At 38.9% G+C, this 13,017-nt stretch overlaps 1 protein-coding gene across 1 annotated transcript in view; it reads left to right on the top strand.

The window, feature by feature from the left end:
* Positions 1 to 325: 325 nt before the first annotated feature.
* LOC149143745 (uncharacterized) overlaps positions 326 to 13,017 on the top strand; it is a 32,558-nt gene continuing 19,866 nt past the window's right edge. The window contains exon 1 of the mRNA XM_089448180.1: positions 326 to 1,042. Within this exon, the coding sequence (XP_089304306.1) occupies positions 393 to 998 (606 nt within the window). The 5' untranslated portion in view covers positions 326 to 392 and the 3' untranslated portion in view covers positions 999 to 1,042. The remainder of the gene's footprint in view (positions 1,043 to 13,017) is intronic.

Genomic DNA, 13,017 nt, shown 5'->3' with positions numbered 1-13,017 from the left:
TGACAATGTAACAATGCTGAATGATAGAAAATTGTCACATTGCATTCAACATTGTTACATTGATCAGTTTGATCCAAAAAAAGAAAAAGGATGAGCTAGAAAATTATAAATAATTAATTGAAAAATAATACCAAGTAAATTTATCTTTTGAATTTTGATTTATATAAATAGATTAAAAAATTATAAATAATTAATTATAAAATTTATATTAAAATTAAATATACCACCAATATAAATTCTACAAATTATACTTAAGATAATGTAAATTAAATCCAAGTGACATATACTGTCCCCACATTTGATGCACTAGCAAAGTGTATATTGATAGCCCTTAACTTAGGGCCCCCATATAAGAGGATAAGATTAAACGGACGCACAGCAGGTAGTTGGAAATGGTGGGGATGGAGAAGGAAGGTATAGGAGCGGCCGCAGGCAAGATTTGCAGGGAGATGGAGCTCGTGTTTGCGAAGGCGGAGGAGCAGGGAATCGATCCGGCGAGTGTGGTGGTGGAAGAGATAGTGAATGCGGCCAAGGGCGGAGGCCGGGTGGTTGTGCACGGGGTGGGCAGAGAAGGGCTGATGATGAAGGGGCTGTGCATGAGACTCTTCCACCTCGGCCTCAACACCAGCTGCGTCGGCGACATGACCGCTCCCGCCGTGGCCCGTGGAGATCTGGTCATCGGCAGCGCCGGGCCGGGCAGTTTCAGTACTGTGGAGGCCATTTTCGGGCAAGCAAAGGAGGCAGGGGCCAGGATTCTCCTCCTCACTGCGCGCCCGGAGGGTTCTGCCTCTCGATTCGCAGACAACATTGCGGTCGTTCCAGCCCAGACCATGGCAGACGATCACAACATGGCGGCGCCCTCCGCTTCCATTCTTCCAATGGGGAGTCTGTACGAAGGTGCTCTGTTTATTCTTTTTGAGATTGTTATTCTCAGGCTCTCGTCTGCTCTCGGGCGGACTGCAGAGGCCATGCGCTCTAGGCACACAAATCTGGAATAACAATTATTGGCATTGTATCATAGTGGGTTAAATCTTCCTGCAAGGTAAGTTCACTCCGCAATCACTGCGCAATGTAATTGTAAATATAAATTGTAATTATTTATAGTTTTAATGATGGTGAAAAAAGGGTTAAAATTTTCATATGAATTTAAATTTTTATTAAAAAGATGTGGTACAATTTGATGTAGGATACAAAAATGGTAAGGATATGGTCAAGTCAAATAGTTCAAAAATAAGATCAAATATTTCATGGTTGTATGGGTGTGTGTATATCTCTTAAAAAAATTGGTAGGATATTCTTACATATAGTTTTTGTGGGGATATCTCTTATATATTGTGGTTAAAATAAATTAATAACAAAACATGTTAAAATAAAACAAATAATATATTGATTAGTTAGTTTCATTTGGCATTTGTATGTATTTGTTCAAGTTTATTTGATAACATCTTCCATGTCTTCTTTGTCTTTGTGTCCAAATGTGGTTACAAATAATATATCATTTATACTATGCACTATGGCTTAGTCATTTATACTATGCATCATGGCTTAGTCAAGAGAGCACAATAGTCTTCAATAGTCTTCTGTTGTTTTGTGAGGTTATTGTGGGTGGCTTCATACCACCATAAAGCTAGGATTTTAAGGGAAAAAATAGGAGTAAATGATTTGATGGGGCAAGTTGAGGTGGTTTATAACTCTTTCCATCATTTGTTGCAATGATCTCACCTTCACATAAGGTTTAAGGTAGTAGCGACTCTTAATTGTGAAGGTGGCCTCAACTTATTTTTCTTAGTTCCAAGCTCTAGAATGTTTCTAGCAAAGTTTGTAGCATGTTTTTTTTTGACAAAATTTTCCTCTTCTTGCAAACTACCCAATGCATTCTTCCATTTATACAACTATGTAGTCTAGTTCTTCAAATTACAATGGACTTTACCATGTCTTTTACATAATGTCTAAAACTTCTCTTAATCTCATCTAGTTCATATAGTATGCAATGACGTCATTAGAAATGATAGTGCACCAATATAACCATATGACTCTTGCGAAATACCCCAAGGAGGAGATGTTCACGAGTTGAGAGTACCCCCTCATAACACTTTGACAATTAATCCTAAAATGCCACCAAACTTCAAGCACTTGCAAGACACCCTTAACAAAACACAATTTTAGAGTGGGGGTGAAAGGACAATGCCAAAGGCATTCAACCATATGCAAAAGAGCTAATACCTGTGGTGCCTATGAGGACCAATGCCAGAAATAACAATGAATAAATCATTCTAGAGCTTGAGATCAAGGAATTTTACCCACACACATTAGCATTGTAGCTATGAATACCATCTATTCTATCTCCATAAAGTAAACATTGAGAGTGACACTAGTGCCTTAACGTCCATCCTCTCAAAGTTGAATGACTCACCATTTGGTGACAGAATATAAACTCTCCATTAATAATAAGATAATTTGACGAATAACAATTAATAATCATAATCCCCTCATTAAAAACAAAAAATCCCTCTTTTAATTTATATCCTTATTTGGTTGCATATTAACCAATCCATTTTAGTCCTAAAATGTTAGTTAGAAATTAAAACATTCAAAATCCCACAAACTCCCCTTTAAATTTTGTACTCTTATTTGCTTGCATGTTAGCAAGCCCATTTTGCCCCTTAAATGGTTAAATAGAAATTGAAACATTTAAAATCCTTCATTTATGGAAAAAAAATCTTCGCTAAAACCTTCTCAAGTGAACGTTCTTTTGGATTTTGTTGAAATGTATTGGTTTGATAAGTAATGACAAGTCTCCAACTACCATGCCTTATCAGTCCCTACCTCGTCAAGGACTATACCGCTCGCTTCACGGTCAAAGTGTGTCAATTCTTTATTATTTTGCTGAGTTTTTGCAATTTTAACCAATGTTTTGGGAAAATGTTGAATATTTCTATTTTCCTGTAAATTCAAAGTAATATTCTAATTTTTGGAAACCTTATTTCTAATTTTTCATTGGCTGAAGGAACTTTGATGCGGCATAATTCCCTTGGTGGAGGGTGTTTTATTTTCGTTATCTGTCAAAGGCTAACAAATCATTTTAAAATAAACAAGAAAGGCTAATTTTATGAGTGGCCATTCCATTGGTGAGTGCTCTAGCATTGACATTGACACTAACATTGTTATGCCTGACACTACTATGGTTCTACCCAATGATGCCAGAACTGATGGGGTTGTAGGTTCCTTATATTGGGGGGCAGGGGCACTTAACAAATGTCCATAATGTTGATACATTGTGCGGAGTGCAAAGGTGCGAAGGAAGAAATGAGGGGGTTGGCAGGGGGGCGCTAAATGAGTCTCTTCTTTTTCTACACCTTCTTACTTTGCATAGTGTATAAATGTTTCATGTGTCTTGTGCAAATATGCTCTTATAGGGATCAGTTCCTCCAATGCACAATACATTGATAACATTGCTAACACTAATGCTCCATATTCCTGAAACTCAACCACTATGGAATACATCCAACAACTATTACATCTATTTTTCTTGTACTAAACTAAATAATAAGCACTTCTTGTAAAAAAATTATTTACTAGGAAGACTTTGATGCAACAACTCCGTTACACGAACATGTAAGAAGGCTTGAATGCTTGAAGACAGGGCTAAATATGAAAACATTGTATCGCTATAAGAGAATGTTGTAACGAAATTCATTCACCATTCAAGCATGCTAAAGATTGCAAGCTCAATCTGCAGTATTACAGTTGAATTGAATGTATACTCCATACCTTTGACCTATTAAATTAACAAGCGTTTGGTTTCTTTAACATTAATGGAATTTTTAATGGATAATTAAAACATTCACTACATGAATAGGGATTTTCCACTAAATCTAAGGAGAGTTTCATTTTACATGATAACACGGAAGCTTAAAGGCTTAAGTGCATTTTTGAAACACAATGACCACAGAGGAAGTTGTGTCAAATAATATGTAGAGACTTTAAATTAAAGCACAAAAATATTTCATAATAATGACCTGTAAATGTTACAGAAGCAGGATATGCACTTCCTCCAACTTGCAATTTGATTCATAGAGTAACTACCTACAACTTTGGTGTGCAACTTTGGTGGATTGATGTTTGTTATGACAAACTGTATGATAGTTTTTAGTGGCAAAGTATCTGGTGTTAGTTTCAATTCATTGATATGAGGTGTAGGAAATTGTATGGAAGAAGTGTGGTGTGGAGAATAGGTGTGCGGAGCAAGGAACACACATTCTTCCATGATGTTTTGCGCACATTACAAATTCCACACCTCAAGAAGCAAAATTGTTATGAGGTGTGACTTGCAAGAAGCGTGCATTCTTTAATTTCCCAAAGCACATTTCATTTTCCTAGCCCACAACACCTATGATGATGTATCGTAAATAATTATGAGAGCATACTTATCCTTCTTTGTTCATTGCCTTTGACAAAATTCCATATCCTTTGCCCTCTAGAATGGGTTAACCAGACATCACTTTGTTCTCGATAACATAATATGTAGTTCGGAATTTGTGGAGATTGTTGAAAGGGCCACAATAACTAATTAGTGGAAGATTCTTTTGAAATTGATTAGTGGAAGACACACTCAATTGACAACTTTTGAATTTATTTTGATGCATTCTGAGGTAAGGTGGCGAGGAGACACTTGTATGTTGATTTGGGGTAGCATTGGATGTGCTCTAGCCATGAAAATTGGTGGAGAGGCTAAAGCACATGAGATCTCCAAGACCCAGAAATCTTTTTGAGAAATTCCATCCAGATGAGGATTTATTAAAATAATTAATATTTTTTAATGGGTTCCTAAGTCTAAACTTAGGAAAATAAAAATATTAATGGGTATTAATAAAAATAAGGATGAAAAGCTTCTAAGGGACGAGGATCAAATTTGTTTTAATCTTAGCCATTGATTAGGGACTTAATCTCGGTCATTAATTCATCAACAAGAAAAGTATAAGAGAAGACTTGAGGGTCATTTGGAGATAGACCAGCAGATACTTAGTATCCCAAGGAAAATTGATTCTCAGAGAGAAGGAGATCGATTTCAGAGGGAGAGTTGCAAGGTGAAGGAAGAGGGGGGATGAACAGCAATCAGGGAGCTCAGAAGAAGTGATGCAGGGACTCTGAGAGACAGCGCAGAGGGAGACGTGGATCAAAGAAACGCAAGGATGACATAGAGAGGGACCAGAGCTGCACAAAGCCACGCAGAATGACGTAGGGCTGACACAGTAGAGAAAGGAAGCTCTCCAGGGTGTCAGAGAGTCTCAGAGAAAAGTCTCAACTGTTTTCTCCCAGTGTCTATGTAAATTTTTATGTAAAAGCGATTGTTGTTGAAGAATAATAAAACCTTCCTCTACTGCACCAGTTTTCCCGCATTGGGTTTTTTCAAGGACAATTGTCCAAAAATAACTATGTTGATGTGATTGATTCTTGTGCATATATTTGTTTCTGTATAATGGTGTGATATCTGCAGTAGAATTTATTTTAATATTTACTGAAGGGATTTCATAAATAACTTATTGGGAATAATAAGTAAGTGAATTAAATTAGTGGTTGCAGTAATAGAATTTCTGTTTAGAAATTTTCACATGGTATCAAAGCAAAGATTCGGCAACGGGAAGGGAAAATCAATTATGGGTCAAGAGCATGATGCAAAGGCATCCACTCAAGGAGACTCGTGCAGATTTTCAGAAGAATGCACAAGAGACAGAAATTGCAATTATTCTATGTTAGCTTCCATATTGGAAGAAGAAGTTGTTTACGTAGCAAGCTCTGCCTCCTTAGAGGTTTGGTATATAGATAGTGGAGCTTCCTGGCATATGATAGGAATCCGAGAATGTTTTTCAGATTATCAGGAAGAGAGAATGAATTTTCAGATCACTATGTGGAACAAGGCAAAGTGTACTCCAGTAGGGAAATGTACTATAGTTTTTCAAACAGAAACATGAGAGCGGTTCCAAGCTACCAATGCGTTGCATGTGTTAGGACTGGGGATGAACTTACTTTCCGTATCTCAACTTCAAAACAAGGGCTATGACGTTTTCTTCATTAAGGAGAAAGTATACGTCAAACACCCAAGTTAGAAAAAGAAGGTCTGGATCAGAATTAGAAGTAATAAGTTGTACAGATTGCAACTAGAATCACCAATGGCACTGATAAGCAGTAATGGAGACAAGGATTTGAATGACCTATGGCACAAAAGGATGGGACATTTGCACCATGGGGATCTGAGAATTCTCAGAAAAATTGTAATAGGAGTTCCAGATTTTAGTACCGAACAAGATGATGTATGCAGAGGGTGTGCTTTGGGCAAGTATGCCAAAGTCGCATTTCCAAGAAGTAACAATAGGGCCAAGAGTGTACTAGGATTGATACACTCAAACATTTGCAGAACGATGTCCACAAAAGCTCTTAGTGGTGTCGAATACTTCGTCACCTTCATCGATGACCATTCCAGGAAGACTTGGATTTACTTTCTGAAAACCAAAGATGAGGTTTTCGATCGATCCAAAGAGTTTAAAGCTCAAGTGGAGAATCTAACAGGAAAGAAGATAAAAGTGTTGTGCTCAGACAATGGTGGAGAGTATGTTGACAAGGACTTCACCGATTTTTGTGCTAGGGAGGGCATCAGAAGAGAGTGGACAACTCCCTACAATTCGGAGTAGAATGGAGTAGTGGAAAGGAAGAACAGGGCTATTGTGGAAGCAACTAGGGCTATGTTGTATGATCAGGATATGCCAAAATTCCTGTGGGAAGAAGCATGCAACACGACAGTCTGTGTCCATAATAGAACTCCTCATAGGGCATTGGGCAAGATTACTCCAGAAAAGATCTTCACCAGGAAGACACCTGAAGTTAGTCATTTCAGGATATTTGGGAGTTTAGCATACTACCGTATACCCAAGGAGAAGAGGAAGAAGTTAGATCAAATTGCAGAGAAAGGATTTCTTGTGGGATATAGCGAGAATGCTAAGGCATATAGAGTCTATCTTCTAGGGAGGAGGAAGGTAGTAGTTGGGCGAGATGTAAAGTTCATGGAGGATAGAGCTTTCAGAAAATCTCGAGAAATGCCTTCCGAGGAGCAATCAAAAGATGAGTCGTTGGTCAAACCACTTCAACCAGCGGAAGTTAGTACCATAAATTCTCCTCTAGAACAGGAGGAATCACATGAAGAGGAAGAGTTGACAGATGCACCTACTACCAGAGGAATAATGAGCCAGGAACTCCAACAAATTCTGCGGGATGCAAAATAATTCATTGGTGCACCCAGGAACAGTAAAAGGGAGCGAAGACAGCCAGACAGATACCAGGCCTTAGTAGCTCAAGTTGGGGAATCCTCCAGTTTTCAAGAGGCCGTTCAACATCAACTATGGGTGGATGTGATGGTGGAGGAATACAACTCCATAATGGTGAACGTTGTCTGGGAAGTGGTGCCTAGGCCTTAGGACAGATCAGTGGTAGGTTCGAGATGGATCTACAAGATCAAATATGTTGTAGACGACAGTGTGTAAAAATACAAAGCCAGGTTTGTGGCTAAGGGGTATGCTCAGAAGGAAGGAATAGACTACGAAGAGACCTTCGCCCCAGTAGCTAGGTATACATCTATTAGAACCGTGATATCTCTTGCAGCTCAAATGGGGTGGGAGATTCATCAGATGGATGTCAAGACGACATTCTTGAACGGGGTAATAGAAGAGGAAGTATACATTGAACAACCAGAAGGCTTTGAGACACGTGAGAAGAAATCTCATGTATGCAAATTAAAGAAAGCCTTGTATGGGCTTAAACAGGCACCTAGAGCATGGTATGGTCAAATTGATGGCTACTTGCAGAAGACTGGGTTCGTCAAGAGTAATGCAGATCCCAATCTCTACTATCTGGTTGTAGAGAATGAACCTCTAGTCCTAGTATTATATGTGGATGATCTCTTCTTGAAAGGATCATCCATGCTCATTGAGGATTGTAAGAAGAATCTAGCCACAAAATTCGACATGAAGGATTTGGGAAAGATGCATTATTTCTGGGGTTGGAAGTTTGGCAGCAGAAGGGTGAGATCTTCCTTAGGGAAGGGAGATATGCTACAGAAATCCTGAAGAGATTCAGGATGCAGGACTGTAGGCCTAGGACTACTCCAATGATCACCAACTGGAAGAAAATTGATGCATCGAAAGACAAAGATGTTGATCCCACCTTGTACAGGAAGTTCATAGGATCTGTGATGTATCTGGTCAATACCAAGCCAAACATTTGTTATGCTGTCAACACTCTTAGTCAGTTCATGGTGGAACCTAAGAGGGCGCATTGGGCAGCAGCCAAACATGTTCTCAAGTATATACAAGGAACAATCGAGCATGGACTATTGTAAACCAAAGGAAATGACGTCAGGGTGAGTGGGTTCACTGACGCAAATTGGGTTGCAAGTTCAATAGATCGAAAAAGTACCACTGGGTACTGTTTCAACGTTGGATCAGGGATGACTTCCTAGTGCAGTAGGAAACAAAAATCCATAGCTCTGAGCTCAGCAGAAGCAGAATATATGGTCGCTAGCGCAGCGTCGTGCAAAGCCATATGGCTTAGAAAATTGCTTGTGAACCTATTCAGTAGAAGGATGGAAGCGACCAGGATCATGTGTGATAATCAAAGTTGCATCAAGCTCTCTAAGAATCCAGTGTTTCATGATCGGTCGAAGCACACTGATATCAGGTGTCATTTTGTCAGAGACTGTGTCCAACGAGGAGAAATACAATTGAGTTACACTCCTACAGGAGAACAGGTGGCAGACATCTTCACCAAGGCTCTAGGAAGAACAAAGTTTGTTCATTTCAGGGAGAAGATGGGGATGGTAAAGAATCTATTTCAATAATGGATAAGTATCAGAAGTTGCAATGCAACAGTTAGCAGTGACAATGCTATGGGCAGCATGGACAACATGTTGAGAGGGGCAACAATACAAGAAGCAACAGTGCAGTGGATATAGGGAAACAGGCCTAGAATTAGCACAGGTACCAATGCGGAAGGATGAGTGTGATATTTAGTGGTGGAGCATTACTAAAGCACATTCCTCGCTAAGAGGGGGTGTTGATTTGGGGTAACATCGGATGTGCTCTAGCCATAAAAATTGGTGGATAGGCTAAGGCACATGAGATCTCGAAGACCCATAAATCGTTTTGAGAAATTCCATCCGGATGAGGAGTTATTAAAATAATTAATATTTTTTAATGGGTTCCTAAGTCTAAACTTAGGAAAATAAATATATTAATGGGTATTAATAAAGATAAGGATAAAAAGCTTCTAATAGATGAGGATAAAGTCTGTTTTAATGTTAGCCGTTGATTAGGGAATTAATCTCGGTTGTTGATTCATCAACAATAAAAGTATAAGAGAAGACTTGAGGGTCATTTGGAGATAGACCAGCAGATACTCAGTATCCCAAGGAAAATCGATTCTCAGAGAGAAGGAGATCAATTTCAGAGGGAGAGTTGCAGGGTGAAGGAAGAGGGGGCATGAACAACAGTCAGGGAGATCAAAAGAAGTGGCACAGGGACTCTGAGAGACATCGTAGAGGGAGACGCAAATCAGAGAGACAGAGGGACTCTGAGAGACAGCGTAGAGGGAGACGCAGGGATAACGCAGAGAGGGGCCAAAGCTACAGAGAGCCACGTAGGGCTGACGTAGTAGAGAAATGAAGCTCTCCAAGGTGTCAGAAAGTCTCAGAGAAAAGTCTCAGGTGTTTTCTCCTAGTGACTATGTAAATTTTTCTATAAAAGTGATTGTTGCTGAAGAATAATAAAACTCTCCTTTGCTATATTGATCTTCCCGCATTAGGTTTTTCTGAGGACAATTGTCCAAAAATTACCGTGTTGATGTGATTGATTCTTGTGCATATATTTGTTTCTGTATAATGGTGTGATATCTGCAATATAATTTATTTTAATATTTATTAAAGGGATTTCATAAATAACTTATTGGGAATAATAAGTAGGTGAACTAAATCAGCTGCTGTAGTAATAGAATTTTTGTTTAGAAAATTTCACATTGTAGGCATGAGAATTTCGAACTAAAATGGTATGGACCATCATCACTGTGAAATTCTCAATCCATTGTAGCAACTGGAAATTATTCTTCTAATTGATTATCATTAAGTGCAATTTATTTGCTACTACAAACAACAAATAAAATCACCACTGCAATTTTCACCAAAATAAAATATGTTGCAGAAAATAAATGGAACTGAGAAAATAAAGCACACGCAGTAAAAATGACACCGTTATTTTTGGACAAATTTCCCTGGAAAACCCCAACGTGGGACAACCTGTGCAACAAATGAGGGTTTTATTATTATTATTCAACAACAAAATTTATTCAATTTAGGCTTCTATGATCCATATCGATTTTGAGAAGAATCTTCGGCGAAAATCACATAGAGATAATTTTGTCGGCGCTTTTCGAACCAACCAGTGTGTGGTTCATCGTCAGGACAAGCTGAATGAGAAGATCTTGCAATGCATTATAAATAGATCGGGCATAATATCCAGGATATTCTTCTCGATCTATTTATAATGCATTGCAAGATCTGCTCATTCAGCTTATCTGACGATGAACCACACTGGTTGGTTCAAAACGCGTCGACAAAATTATCTCTATGTGATTTTCGCCGAAGATTCTTCTCAAAACAAAATTTATGAGTACAAATCTGAATGCCAAACTGGCAATCCTCCAGCAAAATATACTGTGAAAATTATTTGGAGGAAATCCCTCCCTTCTGCAACCAAACTCGACCCCTCTAGCCCTGCTCACACTTCCTCTCGACAACTTGCACTGGCCATAAATGTGCACTGCTTGGCCCACATAATTCACACTGCCTACTAACTGGCTATGGATGAGCCGTCTTGCCTCCCTCAGGCCCTGGAAGTGACTCGCTTTTCCTTCCGGGTGATCTCCCGACCTCCATCAACTGAAATGATCACTTTCTGGCACTTTAAACTGGGGTTTTTGGTTGCTCACACTCGCTGCTCAACCTCTATGTAGAAATAATTCAACCTCCTAACTACCGCCGCTCTGTTGCTGGGAAAATCTGTTGGAAATGACTTTGTTGCTCCCTCAATCTCACTCTTGCCTTCCTTCTGGCTCAAACTTCTCTCCCTTATGTTAGAAAATCAAAAAGGTAGAAATATTTTCTTTATGTTGATAATTACTTGTGATATTATTGTGTTCTTATTAACTTTCGTATGTTCTTCTTTTACTTTAGTTCATCAAGCAATTACCAAAACGATAACACAAAGATCACAGACATCAGATGTAGGCTGACAGCCAGTGAAAAACCCCTACCTTAGGGGAAAACCCAATCAAAACTCTTCCTTAATACTTTCACAAGATGATCCAAAACTCCTTGACCTAGACATAGACTTCCTCCGACTATCAAGTCAACCCTTCCCTTCTTCTGCATATGATAACCTTCCAATAACAACTTCGATCTAGATGCAACAACAAAACTTCGACCCAACAATAGCCCAGCAAAACTTCAACCCAGCAGTAGCCCAACAGAACTTTGACCCAGCAGTAGTCCAACAAATCTTCGACCCAACAGTAACCCAACAAAACTTCAACCCAACAATAGCCCAACAAAAGTTCAACCCAGCAGTAGCCCATCAAAACTTTCACCCAGCAGTAGCCCAACAAAACTTCGACCCAACAGTAGCCTAGCAAAACTTTGACCTAGCAGTAGCCCAACAAAACTTCGACCTAGCAAAAACTTTGATCTTTCAACAAATAGCCTAGTATATCAACACAAGTGAGAGAGAGAGACAACCCAAAAACTTTGATTTTCCTTCTCCAACAAATCTCCTCCTCCTCTTGGAATTCACAATTTTCATGCCTCCTTCTCTTGGATATCGAACTTGTGTGAGAGATGTCTTCCAAATGAACCAAAATGCTTGTATATATACCCATTTCTGAAGGTCGAATTACGCTCATGTAGGCCGACTTCATCAGGTAAGGGCCGACTTGGTGTGGAGGTGACAAATGACTTATTTTACTTAATAATAATTATTTTTACATGATTCAAAAGCCCAAGGGTCTCATTAAATGGACAATGACTCTAATGACTTAAGAGAATACCTAGAAGTCCTGAATGGGGACTTTGACCTAAAACATGACGACCCAAGCATGAAACCCATGCTTTAATAAGTCATAATAATAATAATAAATTATTTTCCTTTCTTTTGATAAACACATTTCATTATGACTCCAATACAATTATGGAGACCAAACCTAGTTACATTCTTCAACACTCCCTCTTAACTAGGGAGGTATTCATACATACATATACAAGTACATGGAAGATCTCAAAACACATTAACCATGAAGAGTTTTGGCCACAAACTAGATTTCTAACCAGGGCAATCTATCTGAGTGGGACTAAGATGGACTAAAGCTTTCAGCCTCTTTAGATACCATTAGGCTTACTTACTAACCATCAACCCAGGGAACTAGGTGCGTAATGCAAGGTCAAAGCTCTATGACCAACACCACCCTCCCTTACTTCGAGAACTAGACATCAACACATGTCAACCAGATCTCCTCCCGGCATTTTACACACATAATGCCTCAACACATCAAATCTCTCTTGATCAAACAGATCGATAACCTCAAGCATGTTTTTCAAAAACTTCGAGAGATTTACCTGAATAGTCGCAACCCCAATCAGTAACAACCTTTCAAATACTCATGAGTAAACACAAACCTTCGAGGTCTTCAGACATCTTGATGTTACTTCACAATTTATCACAGTAGGACTTAGAGGCTTCCCATACAAATCTTGGCAGAAGATTCCTCAATCATACAACTTCATTTCCTACATCACATGCAACAACATATTCTACAACCAGATTCTGCTTTCCTTCTTTCAACAACAACTTATCATTCATTCTCCAATTTCTTCTTCAAGATATCCATCATGACTATAATATGGCCCCCCTCTCAACTTTGGGAGTT

Source organism: Pinus tabuliformis, chromosome X (assembly GCF_031772625.1).
Source record: "Pinus tabuliformis cultivar Carrire ecotype Pingquan chromosome X, CPIR1, whole genome shotgun sequence".
Classification (NCBI taxonomy): domain Eukaryota; kingdom Viridiplantae; phylum Streptophyta; class Pinopsida; order Pinales; family Pinaceae; genus Pinus; species Pinus tabuliformis.
This window is presented reverse-complemented; position numbering and strand designations above follow the sequence as displayed.